The 25,256-nt window shown below is 39.7% G+C and overlaps 2 protein-coding genes and 1 non-coding gene across 4 annotated transcripts; all 3 read left to right on the top strand.

The window, feature by feature from the left end:
- The first annotated feature begins 3,573 nt into the window (after positions 1-3,573).
- Positions 3,574-13,751, top strand: sona (SON DNA and RNA binding protein a). The gene is made up of 8 exons (XM_026912716.3): positions 3,574-3,727; positions 5,974-6,092; positions 6,741-6,933; positions 7,015-7,094; positions 7,229-9,748; positions 9,841-10,277; positions 11,592-11,658; positions 12,463-13,751. The coding sequence occupies exons 2-7, from the start codon at positions 6,065-6,067 to the stop codon at positions 11,634-11,636; spliced, it is 3,303 nt and encodes a 1,100-aa protein (XP_026768517.1). The 5' UTR covers positions 3,574-3,727; positions 5,974-6,064; the 3' UTR covers positions 11,637-11,658; positions 12,463-13,751.
- A 2,393-nt stretch (positions 13,752-16,144) lies between these two features.
- Positions 16,145-25,256, top strand: rcan1a (regulator of calcineurin 1a). 2 transcript variants are annotated; one of them, XM_026913012.3, is made up of 4 exons: positions 16,145-16,839; positions 23,451-23,624; positions 23,764-23,923; positions 24,033-25,256. In XM_026913012.3, exons 1-4 carry the CDS (start codon positions 16,720-16,722, stop codon positions 24,206-24,208), a joined length of 630 nt encoding a protein of 209 aa, XP_026768813.1. In that variant the 5' UTR covers positions 16,145-16,719; the 3' UTR covers positions 24,209-25,256. The 2 variants fall into 2 exon arrangements, with proteins under 2 accessions (XP_026768813.1, XP_026768815.1); XM_026913014.3 differs by lacking the exon at positions 16,145-16,839 and adding an exon at positions 21,287-22,363.
- Positions 19,823-19,895, top strand: trnat-cgu (transfer RNA threonine (anticodon CGU)). Its single transcript has one exon. It is a non-coding gene; the product is annotated as a tRNA-Thr (tRNA).

Below are 25,256 nucleotides of genomic sequence, written 5' to 3'. Positions count from 1 at the left end.
TTTCATGTACATCAACATGTACATGAAACTAGTGTTTTGGGGGAAAAATAAATTTCAAAAATTACTGCAATACCTAAAAAACTGGAAGTTTGACTAGTCTTTACCTATGTTTAGGCTCAAAATATAATTGACAGTAAGTTTTAATAATTTTGTAATATTTTTATGAGTGGTGCCAATAACTGTGGAGTTGACTGGAATTTATTTGTCTTATATATACTAACACTGTCTATTAAGTTTTTTTATTTATCGGATTGACTGAATCATATCTGTAACTTGCAAATAATGCAACCTTAATGACAATAACTTGTTTAGCTTTTTCCAGTTTGCCCTTCTGTACCTTCTGAGCGGCACTAATAGTGATTAAACTGTAATAAAACATAGCTTCAAGCATTAAAAAAAACTATCCTGTCCATTATAAAATATCTAGATAGAACAATAAAATAGCAGACCTAGACACTGCTGACATAAAGACCAAACTACTGCTCACAATACACAGAGCAAAAATCCAACAACCAGAGACTATGCACTAGCCTGAGGGAGGTAGGCCTTGAAAAAGCCTTGAATAAGCCTTAAAAGTGTCAAACTGCCTGCTGTGGATGAGACATGAAACATCCAGGGTACATCCATGCAGTGGTTGCCAAGGATGAGTTGCTAATTTCTCAAACAGATAGGGGTTGTGGATCATGTTGAAACAGATGTGCCATAGCAGCATACGCCCCTCCACTAAATCTACAACCTACAGAAAATCCTGACAATGATTGGAAAAGACCACTCAGAAGTTCCTAACTTAATTCAGAACATAGTAGCAAGGTTCTGAGTGCAGGCATTAGCATGAATTTACAGACACAATCAATTGGCAAGGATTGCATACAGGACTATCTACAAGGAGAGTAGTGTAAAAAAAAAAAAACCTGAGATCATGTGGGACCTCCAGACCCAAACAGATAATAAACCATCTAGACACAGTAATAATAGTAGGAGAAAATCGCAGTGGTGATAGCGGTGACAATCCCAAGTGTCATGGCAAGATCCAAATGAAGCAATAAAAGAAGCTGGAGAAATAGCAGGGATTAAAAAAAGGAACTAGACAGAAGTTAAAGATCAACATCAAGTCTGTCTCATTCAAGACAGAACAACCTGGTGCTGTGACTCCTAGACCAGAAGAGTCTCAGACTGGTAGAGAACAATTTCAGAAGTAGCTAAAATCCTGCACCAGGGGCTACATAATGATTTAGAAGATAGGAGAGCTCTTGGCTACCATCTTTAGTCTGCCTAGCTCTCTCAACTCCTCATATGTGCACTCTACTCAAACACAGAAGGTTCCAAAGCTTGTACTTTGGATGCTAATACTGCAGTTAATGCCATCGTTCTCGTTGTCTCATAGATCTCCTACCTAGCCGAAAATAGAAAAACATATTCAGTGATTGGATGGATGGATGGATGGATGGATGGATGGATAGATAGATAGATAGATAGATAGATAGATAGATAGATAGATAGATACTTTAGTTTAGGAGGGCACTCCTCTACCATTATACTCTCACAAACACACACACACTGAACAGTTAATTTCCATTCCACAGTTATTGCACATGTATATAAATACCAGGGATATTGCACATGTATATATATATATATATATATATATATATATATATATATATATATATATACAAATAGAACTCTAGCATATGTACATACACACTGATCTATCTTTTTTTAATGTTACTCCTCCTACTTGGGCTGCTGTGTCAACTTAAACTTCCCCTATGGAGGATGAGTAAAGGTACGTCTTATCTTATCATGTGCACAAAATGTCAGGGACAGTTGTACATTGAAAAGCTTGTTGTGAGGCTCGGGTACTCTACAGCAGTGCAATACAACCTATATACATAAGAAGATGAGGGAGAAGGAGAAGAAGAAATACACTGATTAGCCATAACATTAAAACCACCTGCTTAATATTGAAGTGAAGTGACTTGTGGCCAAGTATGGTGACCCATACTCGGAATTTGCGCTCTGCATTTAACCCATCCAAGTGCACACATACAGTAGTGAACACACACACACACACACACTGTGAACACACACCCAGAGCAGTGGGCAGCCTTTTTTACTGTGGCACCCGGGGAGCAGTTGGGGGTTCGGTGCCTTGCTCAAGGGTCTCAGTCATGGTATTGAGGGTGAAAGAGAGAGCTGGTCATTCACTCCCCCCACCTACAATTCCTGCTGGACCTGAGCCTCAAACCCACAACCTTCAGGTTCACCGTCAACTGCCCCCATACATTGTGTAGGTCCCCCTTGTGCCACCAAAACAGCTCTGACCCGTCGAGGCATGGCCTCCACGCGACCTCTGAAGGTGTCCTGTGGTGGTGCCAGCATTAACTTTTTCAGCAATTTGTGCTGCAGTAGCTCTTCTGTGGGATCGGGCCAGACGGGCTCGCCTTCACTCCCTATGCGCATCAGTGAGTCTTGGGCACCCATTACTCTGTCGCTGGTTCACCAGTTGTCCTTCCTTGGACCACTTTTGGTAGGTACTAACCACTGCATACCGGGAACACCACACAAGACCTGCTGTTTTGGAGATGCTCTGACCCAGTCGTCTAGCCATCACAATTTGGCCCTGGTCAAAGTCACTCAGATCCTTACGCTTGCCCATTTTTCCTGCTTCCAACACATCAACCTCGAGAACTGACTGTTCACTTGCTACCTAATATATCCCACACCTTGACAGGTGCCATTGTTACGAGATAATCAATGTTATTCACTTCGTCTGTCAGTGGTTTTAATGTTATGTGATACATAATTTCAAGGAGACATCTGTCCAAAATTCCTTCACAAAATTCCTTCCTTCCTGTCAGTGGTTTTAATGTTATGGCTGATCAGTGTATATACAAATACAATAGAAATATTAATATATTAGGCATAATGGTTATGTATATAGAAAATGGTTATGTAGATAGATAGATAGATAGATAGATAGATAGATAGATAGATAGATAGTTTCAGCCTTTATATATATATATATATATATATATATATATATATATATATATATATATATATATATATATATATATAATGTGTGAGTATGTACAGTCAGGTCTGGAAGTATATGGCATTTACCATTTAGGAATTACAGCCATTTTAAGCAAAGTACCTCCATTTTCAGGGGCTTAAAGCTATTTGGACAATTGACTGACAAGAAGTTAATTGACCAGGTGCGGTTACCTCAAGACTAATGAAGTAGATAAAAGGTGTGGAGTTGATATCAGGTATTGAGTTGGCATTTGGCAGCTGTTTGACTGGGACTACCAATATGAAGCCCAAGGAGATCTTGCAAAATGTTTATGACAATAAACGCTTTGAATCCTTGAATCCTTTTATATATATATATATATATATATATATATATATATATATATATATATATATATATATATATATATATAAACGAAGAAATATGTACAAACATTGTATACAAAATATGCAGGATATATTAGGCATACTGGTTAGATAGATAGATAGATAGATAGATAGATAGATCTATCTATCACTAGGTGGCGCTACATCCGTGTGTGTGCGCGTGTGTGTGGGAGGTAAGTGGAGAGCACGTGCTCCTGGGATACTGGACGGTTTACCCGCCGCACAATGTCATGGCGACCATCACCGAGCAACTTTACTGTGCATTCGTAACACAGGATAATTCCGGAAATCAAAGTTAGCGGTCAGTACATTTATTTCATATCTGCACGCACTGTTAGTTCAGTTTACTCTGCTGTACTTTGTATCGCATGCAAAGCTATGTGAGTGCAGCTAGTGAAGAATCGCGCTGTTGTGTAAGCCGCTAAACGAGCTTTAGCTGGCCTGCTAGGAGGCCGGTGAGATTTAGCGACCCTGCTCCTTTTGTTAGCGCTGCAGCCATTCTGTGAAAAAGGAGAGGGGTATATTCCTGCTCCGGCAGCTGCTGGTCTCCTTTATACTTCAGCACTGCGGTGTAATACCAGCAGCTTCTGAATGGTTTGGCGTTAGACTAAAATTAGTGGAGAGACATTTCTTACACACGTTTGCTCGGTTGTTAGCTCTCCACCGAGCCGCTGAGCTAGCTGTGCTCATGGGCCTAGCCAGATGTTTATGTTTTCAGACGAGACGGAAAATACTGTTAATTGTGCCTATAAAGTTGATATTCAGAAAATAATCATTATTTAACAACAAATTCCCACAAAACAACCCTGTTTAAATTATCTTCATGTACGCTGCTGTATCGCTTGTTAGGTAAACTTGGTTAGCTAAGAAAAGCTCAACACAAGCTAGCTAGCGCTGTTCTTCCTGCTGCAGTGTCCTGCGCGTCGCATCAGCCCCACACCGCTCACAGACACACTACCAGCCTTCCACATGGTGTTTAACAGCTTCCCTGCGTCTTCACCTCGCTTTGTGACTGTAGCTCAGAGCTGCTAACTAGGGTGAGCGCTAACTAGCGCGCTAAAACGTTAGCATGGCTAATTCTAGAAGTATCTGCGCTGGCTTTTGTGGAGGTTTCCGTTAGCATGGCTGCAGTTAGCTGTAGCGCAGCTGTACACGGCGTGTTTGAGCCAGTTTTACACGAAGGTTTTGTGTGTTTGTGTCTAACAGAAGTGGGGAGATGTTGCAGAAGTGGGGAGATGCAGGTGTTTATCCGCTGAGTTTTCAGCTCTTTGAGCTGGAGCAGCTCTTTTCCTGACTTTATGACTTTGTCGCTTCATGACTGAAAGTTTTGGCGCTATTTAGCCCCAGCTGCACTCTACCGTAAAATGAGAGGAATAACCGGTTTCCGTAAGATTTATTTACTATTTAAAATTGCTGATTGAAGGCCAGAGGTCTCCTTTAAAGTATAGATAATTCCACAAGATTTAAACCGGGTAGCTGTGTGTGTGTGTGTTTCTCAACAACTTCACTGGCTAAGTGTAGTCCGTTAGCTACTATATAATACCAAGGAAGACAAATCGTAACTGTCGAGTGTGTGTGATATCTGTATATTTACTGTACAACATAATTAGGAAATAGAAATAGTTTATCGTTAATGTGATGCTAAACCGAGTTCCATAGTGATGTGAAAAGGGTTATTTCCAAGTAAAGTGCTTCCCATAAAAAAAAATTTTTTTAAAAAGCTGTTAAAGGCTGTTTTTCTTTTTCTTTTTCTTTTTTTTTTTTATTTAAACTTTGTCTCTAATCAAATGCCGTGCACAGGACATTTAATGTCCCTCAAAAAAAAAAAATATATATATATATATATATATATATATATATATATACATATACATACACACACACACACACACACACACACATACATATACATTATGTGTGTGTGTGTATAAAGAATTAATCATTTCGGGCTGTACTGTTGTAGGAAGGTAATCCACTGTGGGGTGGTGTAATGCGTTCCCCACGTAGATTATGGAAGTGTGTTATTCCGCTTATACCACAGCGATTTGCCACCAATTACACTTTAATAAATAATTTATTAAATTTCTTACTGAATGAAATGTTGCACATTTCAACAGTTTACAGTTAGATTTCGTGTTGTGGAACATCTGCGAGACAAGTTAATTCTGTTCTCTCACTTTATAGCTGCGCCACATTTATTATTTTATAGCCTTGAATTATGTAGATTGTCTGCCATGTAAGTCCCTGTGAATGTTGTTACTATAGAAACGATAACACATCATCCCATGATCTGTAAATGTATGCATCAACAAAACTTGCATAAATTGCGTATGAGGATATTAAGTTTGTTTAAATTCAATAAGCTTTTTTTAAGTTATGCTTGGCATGGGAAAAATTAATTGTGCTTGATAATTTCACTGAATGAACCCAGTACCTAAGTAAAATCAGACATTTTTGTATTGAACCTGTACTCTAAAACATTGTACCTGGGTTATTTGTGTCCAGTGTTGTTGTTACTGTTAACAAGGTCACTTTTGTTTTCAACAGAGTGAACAGTGAGGGTAACATCTCTGACATCCACGTCAAAGGAAATCCCCCTTTACGCTAAACTCGAAAGGACGGCTGTAGAGTTGTAGAAATGGAATGTGCCGTCAACACCAGTGTTGGTATGTTTCACTTAATATATTTTGATTAATATTATAGTTATAAGTAATAATTTTATCTCATTGTAAAATCTACTTCTCAACTGTGCGTTCACTGTCAGACTAGCATTATGACAGCATACAGATCATAACCGAGAAACTGGAGTGTAGTCAAATATGAAAATATACACATTTTACTGATTCTGTGGCAGTACATGGAAAAAAATTTTATGCTAATAAAATAGCACTTCCGAAGAACACACAAAGTGAAAGGTTAGTGATTTGAATAAATAGAGCAAGTGCAAGTTTCCACTAATGGTATGATAATTAGTGCCTATGGGTATAATGGCTGTGCCTGGAAAAGGATATGTTTGTGTTGGGAGGAAGCACAAAAAAGTTTTTGGTCAGCAAATAAATTGGAAGCCTTTTGTGAATATTTATCCGTGCTTTTGGTGGTCAAAAGCAAAAATCTGGAATATATCACAGTTTGAAATTCATTGCAGTGACATCAATGGCAGTTTCAGGATGAGTTAAATGTGGTGAAGAATGTAAACTTGACTGGTTTTCATCAGAGCTCACAGTTGCATATCCTGGATTTAGACATGAGAAATCTTTAATACAATGCAAAAAAAAAAAAAAAAAAAAAGAGCTGTGAACATTTTCCCCACACAGAGAGTGGTGATCCAACTGAAACTATTCGGTGTGAAGATAATGCCCTCAGGGATGGCAGTGAAACACCACGAAAGAAAAACAAGAAGCACAAAAAGCACAAAAGTAAGAAGAAGCGCAAGAAGAAGAAGGATGAAAAAGATAGCAGCTCTGAATCTGGAGTGGAATCCGACCAGGAGTCTCAAACAAAATCAAGGTAAGGGTTTGTTTAATATGCATTTAAAATAAATCTACATTTGCAGTTAGACTTCTAAATGCATTGTGTCTTTTACCCCAGTGTAAAGAAAGAAGACTCATCCAACTTTGAGTCTGTCAATCGTGATGAAGATAAAGAATCAGCAAAAAATTCTGTTGCAGGTGAGAGTTTGTCTGTATTCTTACTTAACTAATGGTAAAGACAAGATTAAACTCATTGTGAGTTTTGTGGACTGTAATGTGCTTTTCCAAATTAATGCTACTTTTCACATGTGTTGAATTTCTTTTTCCGACAGAACCACATGATGACGACTACAAGGCAAGAAAAACAAAGCGTCATACAGGGAAAAAGAAGAAGAAAAAGAGACGAAAAGAAGAAGAAAAGCAACAGAGAAATTCTCCTCGTTCACGTTCATCTGAATCTCGCGCTTCATCTGAATCCGAGTCTGAATCGGAATCTGAGTTAAAGTTGTCACAAGCATTGGACACCTCTAGCTTGGACAGGAGGTCACCAGTGACTGCACTGAAGCTTTCAAATGACAGGTGTAAAGATAAGCTGTCACTACCAGATGATAAAAAGGGAGAAGTCACTAGCAAATCTGAGCATGCTGAAGAAGAATGCATAAAACCAGCATGGAGGGAAGATGAGTCTCCACAAGATGCATATTTGCAAACCATAAATCAAGAACAGCACAATGAAAATGACATCAAAATTGAGAACCTTGAAAAGAACGGAAGTTTTAGCAAAGCTCAGGAGCTCCCTGACATAATCCCCAAGCAGGAGAATTTACACAAAGAGCAACTCGTACAGAAGAACATAGCCAAGGAACCACAAGAGAATCGGAGAGGAAAGGGGGATGAGTCAGTCTCAAGATTAAGGTCTCGATCACGTTCTGATGATAAATCGAGCCACAGTCGTTCAAGAACTCCAAAGAAATCCTCTGGTATATCAGCACGCAGGAAATATAAATCACAATCCAGAGAAAGGTCTGTTTCTAGCTCGAGAAGGAACAGTAGTACCCAAAAAAGGCATTCAAGGTCACCATCAGAAAGTCGCAGGTCACGGTCAAGATCTATCAGAGGACCAAAGCGCAAATCAAGGTCCTTGTCTGGAAAGCGAAGGCGTCGCTCTGACTCCAGGTCCAATACCAGAACCAAACGATCCAGGACCAAGTCCCCACGACGTGGCCGGCGAACAAGATCTCGATCTGTCGTAAAGCTACGCCGTTCACGGTCAAGGTCAAAACGATCAATTTCTCGCAGAAAGAACCGTTCAAGGTCACGCTCAAGATCTGCTCGGAGAGGAAGGCGCTCACAGTCACGTTCTCGAAGGAGGACACCACCATCCCGTACACGAAAGTCTCGGTCCAGATCAATCAGGAGAAGGAGACGAACCCGTTCAAGGTCCATTGTGATCCTCAGGCGATCTAGATCCCGAATGAAGAGAAACAGACGATCTAGATCACGGTCTAGAAACCCAAGAAGACGAAGCAGATCTTCCTCTCCCCTGCGTTCCAGGCGCTCCAAATCAAAATCCCCTGTTCGACAAAGGAGGTCAAAAACTCCACGTAGGACAAGGTCAGAATCAAGATCTCCTAAGCGCAGTAAGCGGTCGAAATCACGTTCTCGTCATTCAAAGACTGCCTCGCCTAAATATAGTAGAGGAGCAAAAATAAGTAAAAGTAAGCGATCGAGATCAAATTCACAGAAAGACACATCCAGATCTAGATCTAATTCAAGAGGAAGACTTTCCTCAGATAGAAGTCAGTCTCCAGCTAAGAGCAGGTCTAGATCTTTGTCACCAGCGAAAGACCAAGATTTGTCAGATAAAAGTGATTATAAAGAAATATCAGAGTCCAAAATAGAAGAAGCTACCACTGAAGTAAACCAAACCGCTCCCACAGAAAAGTGGAAGCCACTGATGGATAAATATCTATCTCCGAAAAACACCTCAGATGAGACCTTGGAACAATCAGAACTTGAATCAAAAAATAAAAACTCCAGTAAAGAGTCTAAAAGCTCCTTGGAGGGCACTGGGAGACAAAATGCATCTAGATCAAGGTCCTCTTCATCAGAACCATTACCTCAGGATGGGAGTTCTGGGTCAGATGATAACGAGCAGTCTGATAACTCAAGATCACGAACACCAAGTCCAGCTAAAAAAAAATCAGGGTTAAAGCCCAGCAGGATGTCTAAGTCACCAATTAGAAGGAAGCGCTCTAGGTCTGCTTCCTCAACCCATAAGACACGGTCCAAATCGAAGTCTGTTAGTGGTAGGGAAAAGTCTAAATCTCCTACAAGGAAACGAAGATCTAGATCTTCCTCACACGGCCTAAGAAAGAGGTCTACATCTAGGTCCCCTGCCCGGCGAAGGAAATCACGTTCAAGATCAGTCACTCAGAGGGGGAAGTCGAGGTCTAAATCTCGTACCAGGACCAAGCGCTCAAAGTCTAAATCTCCCAAAAGAAAACGCTCTAAGTCTAGATCACCAGTACGAAAAAGGCGATCTAAATCACGTTCTCCTGCTCGAAGGAAGAGGTCAAAGAGTCTAGAAAAAAGCAAACGATCAAAATCTCGTTCCCCTACCAGGAAGAGAAGGTCACGATCACGGTCAAGGGCCCATCATTCACGATCTAAAAGATCTCGCTCGGCATCTCATCGGAGGAGACCCGTGTTTCGAGGTCATTCTTTTGACAGGCGAGATCGATGGAAGCGTGAGCCAAGCCATTCTCCCATTCTAATTCTCCGTAAAAGAAGGTCCACCTCAAGAACGCGCCGTAGCACTAGCAAGACACCGCCACGCCTCACTGAGCTAGGTAAGTGCATACATTGAGATGTGTGTCTATGCAGCTGAAAATGGGCATCTTAGCAGCTTGTTCATTCATATTGTTACCTTTTCTTTTCACAGACAAGGATCAGCTGTTAGAGATCGCTAAGGCTAATGCTGCAGCAATGTGTGCTAAAGCAGGGATGCCCATCCCAGAGAGCCTTAGGCCCAAGGCTATCCTCCAGTTGCCTTTGCCAACTCCTACTTCAGCCCCTCTGTCTTTGCCGCTGCCCCTGCCAGTTCCCAACTTGCCCATGAGCATCCCAATGGGAATACCTGGTATGCCTGCAATACCGAACATGCCTATGAATGCTGCTATGGCTAGTATGACAGCAGCCACCATGACTGCGGCACTGTCTAACATGGGAGCCTTGGCAGCCATGCCCCCTATGCCTCCACTGCCCACCATCACCAACAAACCTCCCCCAGCTCCCACTCCTAATCTGGCAAACATTGAAGAAGTGAAGAGAAAAGTGGCACAGCAGGCTAACAGCATCAGTATTAAGGAGCTGACAGAGGTGGGGAAAATTGCCACGCTATACTAAGTGTTTGCAACAGTTTTTTCATAATTGTCGATCTGAGCTACATGTATACACTAAGTAAGGAATAAAACACGATGGGTCGTGGTGATATGGGAAAATAATCCACAACAGGGAGGTGTGATGCTGCCCAACGTAAACTGGAGAACTGTTATTGTTTTCCTGTAACAGCATGCCTTGAAGTGTTTTACTCCTCTTAAATCACAGTGAATTGTCCCAGATTACAGTTTCTAATTTAGTAATCAACAACACATGCTTTTCAAACTTTTATACACTCATCATGTACTTTATTAGAAACACCTGCAACGTTCATGCAGTTATCTAATCAGCCAATCATGTGGCAGCAGATAAAATCATGCACATACAGGTCAAGAACTTCAGTTAATGTTCACATCAAACAACAGAATGAAGAAACAGGGGGATTGATTGTGGCATGGATGTTGGTACCAGACAGGCCAGTTTGACTATTTCAGAAACTGCTGATCTCCTGGAATTTTCACACACAGCAGTCTCTAGAGTTTACACAGAATGGTGCGAAAAACAAAAAAAACATTGAGTGAGCGACAGTTCTGTGGCTGGAAACGCTTTGCTGGTAAGAGAGGTCAGAGGATATTTGAGTTACTATATCATTCCTGTCAGCTCAGACCATTCTGGTCATTCTCCTCTGATCTCTCACCTCAGCAAGGTGTTTCAGTCTGCAGACTCTGTGCTCGCAGGATGTTTTTTGGGTTTTTTGCACTATTCTGTATAAACTCTAGAGACTGATGTTTGTGAAAACCCCATGAGATCAGCAGTTTCTGAAATACTCAAACTAGCTCATCTGGTACCAACAACCATGCCACAGTTAGTCACAGAGTTTACACTTTTTCTTTATTCTGATGTTTGATATGACTATTGCATTGTGCTGCTGCCACATGATTGGCTGATTAGATAACTGCATGAGTATACAGGTGTTCTAATAAAGTGCACAGTGAATGTTGTTTAACGTTATAACACGTCCGCTAGACAAGTTAGTAGCTGTTATCACTTGTTACAGCAGTCTTTTTTTCCCCTCTTTTTGTAGTTAGTAAACCAAAAAAACAGGTTGTCATGTTGCAGAGTTCTGACACCCGAGACTACTTTCATGAATGTTAAATAAACATTTAACAGAAAACTCACCATGTCAGTTATGACTGTTCTGACCATTCAAGTATATAATGTATTATATTCAAGTATATAATGTATTTATCAAATATCTTCATCAAATGAATGCTGTATTTCATCGTTCTAAAAGTGGTGTTTCTCTGTTTTTAGAAATGTAAGCAGATTGCAGAAAGTAAAGAGGAAATGGGTCTCTGATGATGAAGACTATGGAAAATGGGTAAGGTTTTTTTAATTTGCTTATTTGCCAATTATAGAAACTTGCAAATGAAACCAATTCTGGGTAAACATGGAAGTTCAGAATCTAAAGCTCTGCAGTACCTATTTTTAGTTACAAACTACACTACCTGTCAAATGAGATTGTATTTCAGGAGCACTGACTGACCATATGCTTTATCAGCTAGATTCAAATGATTTCCGGATTATTTTAATTTTTTAATAAAATCCTATGTATTATACAGAGGCATTTGCTCCTCAAGATTGTTAACAGATCTTATTAATCTTAATCGACTACTGTTTCTGCAAACTAATTGTCTTCCCATATGGCCATTTAGCTAATATATATTTCCTTATTTTGATCAGTATGTATATGGAGTTTTGCGTGCGTATTCAGTATTTCTTGAAAACAGTAAATTGTCACCAGAAGTTGGCTTGTGCATTCTGTTTGCACTGTGGTCAAGTTTACAGTCAGCATTTTACTGTCTGGAGTAGAATTTTATTTTGACCTGATTGTAATGTGATCAGTCCTGTGAAATTGAACAGTCAGGTCCATAAGTATTTGGACAGTGATACAATTTTGGTAATTTTGCCTCTGTACACCACCACAACGGATTTAAAATGAAGCAGTCAAGATGTGATTGAAGTGTAGACTTTGAGCCTTAATTCAAGGGGTTTAACAAAAATAGTGCATTAACAGTATTAATATTAATATTGCAATTTAGGAATTACAGCCATCTTGTACAGAGTATATTAACCACTTCTGTTAATTGCCTGCACTTACTCTCACATTCTATTTATTTTGCAGTAAATGACTTATGCGTGGTTAACTGTAACCTTCCTTGATGGTAACCCATTGTTCAAAGCTGAATGAGAAGACAAAATGATGACACCACTGGATATTAAACTGTAAATCTAGGAAACAGTACTGATTCCCGTGGATGGTATAACAGTCTCATTTTCTGATGACACCACTGTATGTGGCAGAGTTATTCTTGTCACAGGACTTGATCTGCTACATGAGATCATTTTGTGTGTCTTCAGGGAGATTAAGGGCCTTCTTGTATATCAAGGCAAACACACTGCTTGGTCAGATTCACAGTGAAGTATTGTTTGAATTTCAGTGTGGTCTCTCTTGACAGTTGAAAGAATCAACTTTTTTCAAGCTGCACTCTTGTGGATTTTTTTGACTAACAGTGTGAATTTTAGACCACCAAGCTCCATGACTCGCATCAAATGTAAATCCCATATAAAATGTAAATCTCATTTATAAAGTACTTTTGTGATCAGGATTCCATTGTTGTTTGTTCTTAACTCTTTTGTGAAGTATCCTTTTTTTTTTCTTTTTTTTTTTTTTTTTAAAGAAACTAAAATTTGAGGATAAATTGTCACTAAATGCTATGCTTCATAGATGATATTTTACTTGTGCAGGTTTGCAGTTGTATGTGATCTGACCCTGAACTGGGAGTGTAAAAAAAAAAAAAAAAAAAAAAAGTCACGCTGTACTGGATTTTAGAGCCTGACAGGTGTACAGTACCATTTTATCTTATAATTTGAATTGATTGGAAATGTATATGGCCAGTAGAGGTTTGTGATGGGGTGCTTTTGTTTATGCTGTTCGACATTCTCAGAACGGTCAGATTAAAATACGAGTGCATAATATGTACTTAGGAGAACTGCTCTTGTTGAAACACCTGTACTTTATACAATATGTTCAGTGACTTGTCTAGGTGTTCATGTTCATTTTGGTGCATTTAGCTAATTCTCCTGATTTTCTTCACATATCCTAGCTTCTTTTTTTTTTTTTTAAAATGTCCCTTTCTTAGGCCACTCTGTAATAGGAATGTAATCCACTTGAAAATTGAAATTTTTTTTTTTTTTTTTAATTTAAATAATGTTTAAAATGAGTGGTACTCAACCTATATGAGGCAGTGTGCATTATTGTACCTTTTGTGTAAGTACCATGTTCCTATCACAAAGTGTCGTATCCACAATTTTGATTACACAGTATGGGTTGGATTCTCCTCTGCTGTAAGACAAGCCTGCTTTGTACATAATGCACCATATGATTATTAAAATAAATTCCCATGACCACTGGTTATTTTTTTCTCTTTTTGTTAACAGTTAGCATTATATTCAAGTGCCTCTTTTAAGCAATCATAAATCCACATCCTTAAAACACACTTAGTACAGTTTTACTACATAGTATATAATTGTGAAAAAGAGTAATATACACTCACTGTCCACTTTATTAGGAACACCTGCACGTTCATGCAGTTATCTAATCAGCCAATCATGTGGCAGCAGTGCAAAAAAAATCATGCAGATACAGGTCAAGAGCTTCAGTTAATGTTCACATTGGGAATTGGGAAAAAGTGTGATCTCTGTGACTTTGATTGTGGCATAGGCGTTGGTACTAGAAGAGCTGGTTTGAATACTTCAGAAATGGCTGATTTCCTGGGAATTTCACACACAATAGTCTCTAGAGTTTACACAGAGTGGTGTACAAAACAAAAAAAACCCATTGACCAACAGTTCTGTTGGTGGAAACGCCTTGTTGATAAGAGAGGTCAGAGGTATCATCGGCTCTTTGCAGACTAGACATGTTTCACACAGATGAGAGGCCACAGTGTGCCTTAATACTTACAGATAGGACACTCATCATTGAGGGTTAATTCAGCACATCATCATTTCCTGTATGAGGCAACATTCTTGACCCTAAAACAGAACAATAGCAGGCCTCACTCAACTCACTGTGGTTCACCTGTGTTGCCTTGGCCTGCTGTCTCCCCTACCTCAACCACAGCACCTGTGTGACGCCCTGCATCCCACGAGTAACGGGGAACTACTGACTGTCAATGACCTTCAGCTTGATCAGGACCTGGACCAATACCCACAATTACAGAGCATTGACTGTGATGCGGACATACAAAGTCCTGAAGTAAAGCAGGTTGACTGTTTCAATCCTGAGCTCGTTTTAGTGTCTGTGTGGAGTTTTGAATTTTCTCCCCATGTCTGTGTGAGTTTCCTTCCTTTTTTCCAGTTTCTTCTCACCTCCCAAATACATGCCAGTAGGTGGGTTGGCTGTACTAAATTGCACCTAGGTTTGAATGAGTGTGTGAATGTGTGCTCATGGTGCCCACACACACACCCACTCACACATACCTGATGTGTGTTGTTAATTTATTCTTATGGACCTAGCTATAAAACAGTATTGCACACACTAGCAAGCTGATGAAAATAGCAAGCGCTACAGCTGCAGTCAATTTAGGGCTGGCAACTTTTTAGACACTTAAAGTGACTTTTTTTTTTTTTTTTTAAAGAAGGGTGTAGTGACTGTCCTGCACAGTCGATACAGCTCTCCAGCTTACATAACAGCTGCTACTTCTACAAGTTCACTCAACATGAGCTAACAATCACTGTTTCCCAACAGCCAGTCACTTAGGATGTACAGCCATATGAAGCAGAAGCCTTTATTTGCAACATATACATTACAGCACAGTGAAATTCTTTTCTTCACATATCCCAGCTTGTTAGGAAGCTGGGGTCAGAGCACAGGGTCAGCCATGATACAGTGTCCCTGGAGCAGAGAGGGTTAAGCTAAGCTAGCCTTGCTCAAGGGCCCAACAGTGGCAGCTTGGCAGTGCTGGGGCTTGAACCCCTGACCTTCTGATCAGTAATCCAGAGCCTTAACCACTGAGTCACCACTGCCCATACTAGCCCATACTGACCCTTACGCAGTTTTGCCAAGTCTTGGAAGTGGACAGTATTCATCGAGGCAAGACATTATTTATGAGATTCTTACAAGTCTACTAAGAATTAGTAGCATATGTTTATTAATAACTTCCTTTTATGGGTACCAGCTCATGTGGGAGTCTGGGCAATGAGTTAGTAGACAAATTGGCCAAACTCACATTAAAGCACTTGGATATAGACATTCAATTAAGTCATTATCATTAAGTAAGACAGAGATTAAAGGAAAAACAACTCATGGCAAAAAATGTGGAATAATGAAGTCAAGGGCAGACATTTGTATAATATTCAGAAACAAGTAGGTGATGAGAGAACAATTTATAAAAACAGGAAAGATGATTCAGTCATTACTCGTCTGTGAACAGGTCGTTCTGGACTAAATCACTCATTACTCCTCAGAGGAGAACATGGAACAGGACACTGTCATTTTTGTGGTCAAGCAGAGACAACAGAGCATGTGATATTACAACACAGTAAGTATGAAAAAAAAAAAAAAAAGATCAGATTTTTTTTTTTTTTTTTTTTTAACTTTCCCTGCATGTTGATGCTCCACACTCCAGTCCAGTGGGTGGCGGTAATGCAGCGAAAGCTGGCTTTACCAACCGCACAGAAATGTTAAACGAAGTAGAAGACCCAATCACTGATCACCACTGTTTATCCGCACTTCTTTTTTTTCCTTTCTCTCTTGTTAACAAAATAAATCATTCAATGTGTAACCGTTTCCCCTGAGAAGAGTTGGTTGGCAGCACTGTGTGTAAAGCTCACACCGGGAATGTGCTCAGAGCTGTGAACTCTCACTCAAACACACACAACAAGCTGACTTCCAAATGACTGCCTGCTCCCTGTCAGAGGTCACACTGCGTGTGGTTGGGCTGTAAATAATTGCGTTTACAGACTGTATAGATATCCCAAAACACGACCAGCGGTAGCTCCCTTTTCTGAAAGGCTTTAGATATATATATTATATATATGTAGTTAAATATTATACGTAATTAAATATGAATTAAATAAATATGAAGTATTTCTGTGGCTTTAATTTTGAAATATGCTTTGCCGGTAGTTGTCTACAAAACTCGATATAGTTCACATATTAAACATGAGCTATTTTATGGTTTAATATTATTCTGCTGATATCTAAAACACTTTTACTACACATTTCACAGATAAAATATTACGAAGCCTTTCAGAATATCTGTTTTTTTTTAAACGTTTGAAGTGTGCTAAAAGTTGCTGGCTAACCCACAAGCCGGCTAGCTGGAAGGCTCGCTAGCCGTCATTAGCTGAGCGGAAGGTGAGTGTGGAGACTGTAGTGATGCAGCAGGCAGACATGGCGGAGGAAGAGGAGCTGCTCAATGTGCAATTCACTGCTCTTCCTGAGTCTCTAATCGCGTATAAAGTTGATGAGGATGTGCTCCGACACGGACAGCTCCGAGTGAGTAGCTAACTGACTGCTAGCTGTGTTTATGCTAATGTCGCCTGTTAGCTGGAACATGAATGTGAACACAGAGAAGAACCTGGAGCTTAGATTTCTGAAGGAATTTATCTACATAACCATTTTCTATATACATAACCATTATGCCTAATATCTTGCATATTTCTATTGTATTTGTATATACACTGATCAGCCATAACATTAAAACCACCGACAGGAAGGAAGGAATTTTGTGAAGGAATTTTGAACAGATGTCTCCTTGAAATAATGTATCACATAACAATAAAACCACTGACAGTTGAAGTGAATAACATTGATTATCTCGTTACAATGGCACCTGTCAAGGTGTGGGATATATTAGGCAGCAAGTGAACAGTCAGTTCTCGAGGTTGATGTGTTGGAAGCAGGAAAAATGGGCAAGCGTAAGGATCTGAGTGACTTTGACCAGGGCCAAATTATGATGGCTAGACGACTGGGTCAGAGCATCTCCAAAACAGCAGGTCTTGTGTGGTGTTCCTGGTATGCAGTGGTTAGTACCTACCAAATGTGGTCCAAGGAAGGACAACCGGTGAACCAGTGACAGGGTCATGGGCGCCCAAGGCTCATTGATGTGTGTGGGGAGCGAAGACTAGCCCGTCTGGTCCGATCCCAAAGAAGAGCTACTGCGGACTTGACTCCAGTCCGTTGAATTATTAGAAAAATATGAAAATATTGCACACCCGAGGTGTAAAGTATTACCGTCTCAGGTGTGCATTATTTTTCTAATAATTCAACGAGCCAGAGTCAATTATTCCTTACATATATATATATATATATAATGTGTATGTGTGTGTGTGTGTCTTGACAGGGCAAGCAACAAACAAATCCTATTTTTGTCAAGTCAGGTGGGTTTTTATTGTCATTCCTCTATATAGCTTGTATACATTGGAACGAAATGTCGTTTCTCCTGCACCATGGTGCAACACATAACAGTACAAAAGAATACGTAAAGTGCAAATACACAACAGTGTGAGACGAGTGCAGGACAATAAACAGACAGAGTAATAAATGTACAGAACATCGGCTGTAAACTGTATTAAACTATTGAGTACTGTAGCAGTAATAAGTATAGCAGCAATATTGGAAGCAAACAAGAAAATTATTAAGGTCCATGGAGTTATTTTAAGCACCGACTTTCGTCTTAGCTAGGTTTTTAAACTTCTTATTCATAGGTTAGGGGTGAGTCAGAAATTGTTGTGTTGCCAGAAGCCGTGTAACAGCTTGACTGTTCTGAGTTTGCTTTAGAACCTTTTTAACAGTATTGCCAGTTCTTTTCAGGGGAAATTAGCTAATGTCGTGAGTCACTGGATGACCTCACAGACTAATTTGCGTATTTACTGAAGCCTCATGCTCATTTGCATATCAAAACGTGTTACACGAAGAAGGAAGGTTTTCTGAAGACACTTGGAATAGAACTGTTTTATCAGAATACAACATAATAGATTATAAATTATTTATTATAGATAAAAGCCTTCTTTGGTCACAAACTAAGTATTTACATATTTACAAAATGCTATAATTGCTATCAAGAACACAGGCAAAATGAAGCAATGGTAGTGAGTGGTCTGGAAATAGATACGGAGCAAACTTACAGATGGAATAACTCATAACTTTTATTACTTGAAAACATAGCCAAGAAGAGAGTTTAAAATAAAGAACAAGGAAGTGTGGAAAGAAGTGATGGGACACACAATGGTAATCAGTGATTGATCATTGGGAACATTGGTAATCAGTGATTGATTGTTGAGGAAATAGTGAGCAGTGATGGGTCATTACTCACACAAGCGCAGCTCAGTCAGGCTTTTGGTGAGTCGACCAAACCTACTCTCTCAACTCATATAATCGGTGGCTATGATGTGCGCTGGAGAGCTATACTGAGTGCAGGGAAGTCACTTATATGATAGATTTGAGATAAAGTCACTAAATGGGAGTAAATAGTCTCCATACCTAGCGACAAAGTCGTTATTTTGGCAGCAGTGTTCTTCACGTGTAATATGTACAAGATAATTGTTTAGGTGTATGACTGTGCAACAGTGCTGCAGTATTGTACAGAACAGGGGTTCTCAAACCTTTTACAGGCAAGGACCCCTTTAACTGTTTTTTTTTTTTTTTTTTTTTTTTTTTTTTTTTTTAAAGAAAGAAAATGAGCTCCATCAGTACAGATTTATTTTACAAATCACACAGATACAGAGATCAGACATGGCACTATCACAAGTTCCAGACATTGAACTTTTACATGCAGCAATTTAAAGCCTCTGTCTACTGGTTGATTGTTGTTAGCTCTGTGACAGAAAATAATAAGACAAGGTTTTACTCAAAGTGCCATACATAACAAAAAAGAAAAAAAAATCTTGACAAAAGTTTGTGTCCAGTTTATGAACTAGATACTCAAACACTCCGACATGGCGGTGATGTTAGTTTCCAGATGGGACAGAATAACCAGCTGGGGGGAACAAAAAGTGTGTTTGAGTGGAACAGGAAAAATTTAAAGGTCATATAGTATTCAAATTTCTTAAATGTGTTTAAACCATTGGTGTGGTTACATGTGCCACTACACTGAAAGCTGCCATTATGTTTATTTTTTTTCTTTACACCATACAATATCTAGAACCTCTGTTGTAATTTCAGTCATTTCTTCATCAAGAGTGACTCAGAAACAGTGTGACGTACAGAAATTCTGTAGAATTTTGAATAGTCTAATTAATGGTGTAGTGTGTACTTTTGAATGCTGTCACTGGCATCATTCCTGCATGTGTTTTCTAAATTAGTACTTTTCTACCTATTTGAAAAAGAAAGCCTAATTTCTTCATCCTGAGCCTGTGTAGTATTTAACAGTGGTATTTGATACAACATTGTATTCATAAATTTTTTTTATTATTTTTTTTGAATATTTTAATGTTATTAATATTTATTAATAATTACCTTCAAATAATAATAACAAGGCACCTGGCTAGCTCAGCTGGTAGAGCATGAGACTCGTAATCTCGGGGTCGTGGGTTTGAGCCCCATGTTGAGCACCAAACCCAACCACTGGGGCTGCATAAGCTGCTGCACTCTCACTTTTATCCCAAACCTGGATAAAATGGGAGATTTGCGTCAGGAACGGTATCCGGCGTAAAATCTGTGCCAAATCAAACATGCAGATCATGGCAGTTCCGTAACGGAGACAGAGGATCTGCTGTGGTGACCCCTGACAGGAGCAGCCGAAAGAAGACGACCTTCATATAATAATAAGTCTGATGACTTTCAGACATTTTTCATGATTATACTAAATTCTGTCTTATCTGAGTGCTTTAAGGTGTTTGTAATTAGACTGATTTCATGGTTAAAAAGAAAGAATTGTTTCATTATTTATTATAATAATATATATATATATATATATATATATATATATATATATATATATATAATATAATAAATATAATATAATTTATTATAGGCATCATATGGATTTTCAAAAAAAAAATTTTCAAAATGCCTTGTGTCGTAAGAGTCAGGCTTCAGCTGGACTCGGTCAGCTGATAGTCGTGTGATGGAAGATTCCACTGAGTTAAATGTCTCTGGAAAGTCTGGAAATGCACAAATGGACTGCGATGTTTCCTTAAAGCTCATAAACAGTTCAGTCAGTGGAAAGTGCAAGTTGTTCCTGTTCTGAATCAGGAAAGTCCTCTAAAGGACATTGAGAACGAGACCCGAGCGATCATAGGGAAGCTTGACAGAAGCTTTGTGTACGAGTTCCACAGTTTAACATTACCTTCACTTTGTGACTTGTATACTTTTTGATTACATCATTACCAGTCATTATCCAAAGCCTTGTTATTATTGTTTACCTACAGTTCAAGCTGTCATTATCTTGTGGCCTACTAACATGTCAGGTTTTTCTGAAATGTATGTTGACAGTCGTATTCCTATGTTGTTAAAAAGGATATCAATATGTAATAGTATAGAATCAAGTGGTAGATAAATTACAGACTCTTCTTTTTTAAAGATGTTTAGTGCATGATCTGTCAGTTGGTTGAAATGCCCAAAGCCTCTGTTTAGAGAAATTTCTACATCTGTTAAAGCTGCAGTAAATGAGCAGTTTGAGTTGACTGGAATATGTGGTCATTTGTTAAATGCCACCCTTGTTAGAAGCCCTGCATCACAGCACCTACATTCTTTCCCTTTGTTTTATGTTGGTGTCATATTTCCACCTTTCCACTGCACAAGTGGTCTGGTCTCACTCGAATAATGGTCTTGTTCAGCAAACACACACACACACACACACACTAATGAGTGCTTAGATATAGTTGCACTCATCTCAGTGACTGTGACACAATGGTTTGACTATTTCACCTGAGAGACTTTAGGTTAGGGAAAAGAAAGGCCTGTATTTGTTTGGCTTGCCAGACACGGAGCGAAAGACGTCATGTAGTGTAAAAATAAGTCTGACGTCTTCGTGCTGAATGCCACTTAAAATGATGGACTGACTGCACCACAATAAAGGGACAAATCCACTGGCTCTGGAGTCAGAGAGAAGGGGTGGGGGAGCAAATGGATAGAGCAAAAGCAGAGAGCATGAGAGAGAGAGAGATGAAGGGAATTAACACCCATGGAAAGTATGCTGCAGGGAGCTGTTGATAACACAGCTGCCTCATTGCACAGCTCAGCTGATTTAGATTTTCCATCCCGCTCATGAAGAGGGAGGGTGTTCAGGGAGTGAGAGAGAATCGCTATTGTGTGTGATAAATTACAGTGGTCCAGCTCTACATGCCCAGCTGGAATGTGTCAGAACGGAGCAGACTGAGGTTGGTAAAACTGAGTTTAGGTTATAGTCAGGAGTGACACAAATTTTCCAGCCCTTGTGCTCTCGGTTTGAGTGGAGATGAGTCAGCACAGACAGCAAGGAAGGAGGAATGTAGTTTCACTCACTCCCTCCCTTCCTGAAGGGGCTGGGCCTGTCACTGTGCCGCTGAGGCTCTTACATAAAGAGCAGAGAACCCGCAAGTGTGCAGTCTGACTGAGCCACAAAGACGTTTCATCAGTGGTGCAAAAACACGTGCTCCCTTCCAGAAGATTCTTTTTGGACAACACAGCTTTCCTATGCTCTGCTAACAAGTCGGCGTTCCTCCATCATATCATCTTTTTTTTCTCTCTCTCTCTTCCTGCTGGTTTTGACGTGTTGCTCATTTTGGCTGTGACCTATTTCCGGCATCAAACCCACAGCCTTGACTTCAACAGACAGAGAAAAGAGCAAGATAGAAGAGAAAGAAAAGGCCGCCTAACAGGAAACTTGAAAAAGACTAGGATTTATTTCTGATCCCGATCTCATTCTGCTCTCACGCTGGGGAAGGCAAAACGGACCCCTTTCAGATTTCTCACACCTCAAGTCCGCTGCAGGATTCAGCGAGCATCCATCATGCACCTGAAAACCATGAAGTGCAACCGCTTCTGCCTTATCGCATCCCTAGAGGATCTGGATATGTTTAACAGACCTGAGGCCAGGGTACTGTATTTTAGTGCTTTTAGCCAATGATCTTTTCTGTGCACCAAAAAACACCTGAATGTGACTGTGGTCTAGTAAGAGTAGACTGATAAAAAGATACCTGTTTTTGTTTAGAACTTTTGTATAAACATTTTAGAGGGATTATTATGGATATAAAATTGTACTGCAAACTTCTGACTTTTTAACATCACTTGGCAAAAATGGCAGAAAGTAAATAAAGCAGGATTTGCTAGAGTGATTACAGAAATGTATCCTAGGTTGTATAACTGTATATAATTCTTCTGAAAAGTCACAGAACCGATAATGAACAAGAAACATCTGAGAAAACCATCGGTTGTGTAACTGTTAAACAGCATACCTGAACACACCATTCTTCTACAATACATGAAATTTAAAAACCCAGTTTAACATCAGTTCAGTAGTCAGATATCAGTGGCTTTCCTGAAGTATGGCAGACAGACACAATAGGCAGGGGAGAGTAAGGATGGTGAGGTCAGGAACGTTGTCTTCTGAGTTTAAGGGACATCACATATGCCACTATAATATGGAATTCAGTATTGCTCTGCTTTTCCAGGATACTTTTGTCCAGTCACTACTGTGAGTTAATCAGTTAGTCATGTTGTCAGACAAAAGAAAAAGAAAAGACTGGGAAATGGAAAATAATGGAAATAAGCAGGGGTGGAATGACGAATGAGGAGCAATTCAGAGCTATGAGTCTGACGTGAGTGACGACATAATGCTCAAACACACACATTTATAAACACTCGGTAAATGACTGTGGCTCAGGCAGTCGGCTCTTAATGCAATCCTGACACTGTTTTGCATGGGGTCGAGATCCAGTTTTCTGCCATCATGTCTGTGCTCCTGCATCCCTCAGTGATTCTCTCTTGTTACCCTGGAAACCAAGATCTTCTGGTGCGAGCCTAGAGCCAATCATTTACAGTCCTTGTATAGAATTAGCATTTTGTGTGCACTGAGGATTAATATAGACACACTCACAAAATGTCAATCTGTCGCAGCCTATTTCTATGTAAAATGTGTTTTCAGGTATCTGTGTATTTACTTCAGTGTTTGCTTTCTCCCTTAGGCTAGGTTCGAAGAGCTCTTCCGTGCCTTTGATGGTGAAGTTACCTTTCAGTTTTTCAAGAGCTTCAGGCGAGTGAGAATTAACTTCAGCAATGCTCTGGCAGCTGCAGAGGCGAGAGCAAGACTCCACAAGAGCGACTTCAACGGCTCAGAGCTCCGACTTTATTTTGCCCAGGTATGTTAATGTTTTTTTAATATTTCTTTTCTTGTCTTTCTGACTGGCAACAAGTTTTATTTCAGTGACTGACATTTTCTGAAATCTTTCAGTACCTTTAGTCATTGCTCCCTCTGTGATTGTGTCTTTCCCTCTTTAGTCTGTACATATAGGAAGTGCACGACTGGAGCCTCCTAAACCAGAGAAGCAGTTCCTCCTCTCTCCACCTCCATCTCCTCCTGTGGGATGGGAACAGGCTGAGGATGCCACACCTGTCATCAACTACGACCTTCTCTGTGCCATTGCCAGACTTGGCCCAGGTGCCTTCATGCATACAATAAAAAGAAAAACTGCTTGGTTGTATTTCTTTAAAAAAAAAGTACTCTTTCCTGATCTTCACTCATTGTCTCTCTTTATGAATCTTTCTAGGGGAGAAATACGAGCTACACTCTGGAACCCCCACTACCCCCAGCGTGGTAGTGCATGTGTGTGAGAGTGATCAGGACAGCTCTGGTGCCGAGGACGATACGGACAGCTTCAGACGGCCGCGTCCCAAAATCATCCAGACCCGGCGTCCAGATTACAGCTCCTCCATCACCCAGTGAGCATGAGGAGTATGTCCTTGTGCTGTTAAGTTTGTTTTTCTGTCTCGGGACTGTCGGGCGTGCAGGTAGTCTGTCCCCATAGAGGATGTGTTCAGTCAGAGCTCAGCCCTGCAGAGAAAGACACATTACATCTGCACTGTCTTTCAGGGGAAAGTGAGTTTATTGCATGCATTTGTTGATAAAGTGGCTCATTTCAACACATCTAAAGGTTAAGGGGGTTTCATGGATGGTTTCCATTGATGTCTATGGCTACAGAGAACAAAAGCCTCCTGTTGTGGCTTTATTTATTTCCTTTAATTTGAGAAGCATGTTTTAGGGCAGTCCAAGGTGCATTTTTATGATGGAATTTGTTGTCATGGTTTTGGTTTTTATTTGATTTTGATCAATAGACTCCTCTTTGATGTTGGCATCAGTGGAAATGTGAGGCATTATTACAAAGCCTTTGTATGAATGTTCGTTAATCTTAGACTCTGAACATTTGTGGTAATGGGTATTTTTTTTTTTTACTTTATATGTTGGTTGTAAGGAATGACAAGGAAGTGAAAATACAGATTTAATTTAGTAAGCTTCCTTTCTCAAAAATCATGTTGTATGTTGAATTAACCACTTGTTTACCACTAATTTGACAAATGGTTTTGGTCAGTAGGAAATGTTTATTGGACATCCTGACACATTATCTTGATGATAATATTTGTATGGAAATACCATGTCATGACTGAAATTTGTATTAAGTTCCTTCGACCATAACACTGTAATACAATCAGTTTTAATGAGGGACGACCTTCATGCCCTTTACTAGGATTTGCACAGGTTACATTTGTTACATGGTAAAAGTCATTGTACTAATGTCTGCTTTATTCGGCCTAATTGTGGTGTTTGACTGTGTATGTATGTTTACCTCATTGTAATGTCTTAATTGTCTGACTGCTCAGAAATTTGAAAGAATCTGCTTGGTTTCCACAAAGTTGTTGACTCAGTAATGGCTTGGATGTATGTATTGTATTTGTACCTTAACAACCAAAATAATAAATCAGGATTTTGACATGTA

The sequence above is a fragment of the Pangasianodon hypophthalmus genome, chromosome 5 (assembly GCF_027358585.1).
Source record: "Pangasianodon hypophthalmus isolate fPanHyp1 chromosome 5, fPanHyp1.pri, whole genome shotgun sequence".
NCBI lineage: Eukaryota > Metazoa > Chordata > Actinopteri > Siluriformes > Pangasiidae > Pangasianodon > Pangasianodon hypophthalmus.
Note: the sequence above shows the minus strand (reverse complement) of the source record. Positions and strands in the feature narration are given on the sequence as shown.

Coding starts and splice junctions, on each gene's coding strand:
- sona (XM_026912716.3), top strand. CDS start 6,065: ATGGAATGTGCCGTCAACACCAGTGTTG. Junction 6,934..7,014: donor GAGTCTCAAACAAAATCAAG/GTAAGGGTTTGT, acceptor CTTTTACCCCAG/TGTAAAGAAAGAAGACTCAT. Junction 7,095..7,228: donor AGCAAAAAATTCTGTTGCAG/GTGAGAGTTTGT, acceptor TTTTTCCGACAG/AACCACATGATGACGACTAC.
- rcan1a (XM_026913012.3), top strand. CDS start 16,720: ATGCAGCAGGCAGACATGGCGGAGGAAGAGGAGCTGCTCAATGTGCAA. Junction 16,840..23,450: donor TCCGACACGGACAGCTCCGA/GTGAGTAGCTAA, acceptor TTTCTCCCTTAG/GCTAGGTTCGAAGAGCTCTT. Junction 23,924..24,032: donor CATTGCCAGACTTGGCCCAG/GTGCCTTCATGC, acceptor GAATCTTTCTAG/GGGAGAAATACGAGCTACAC.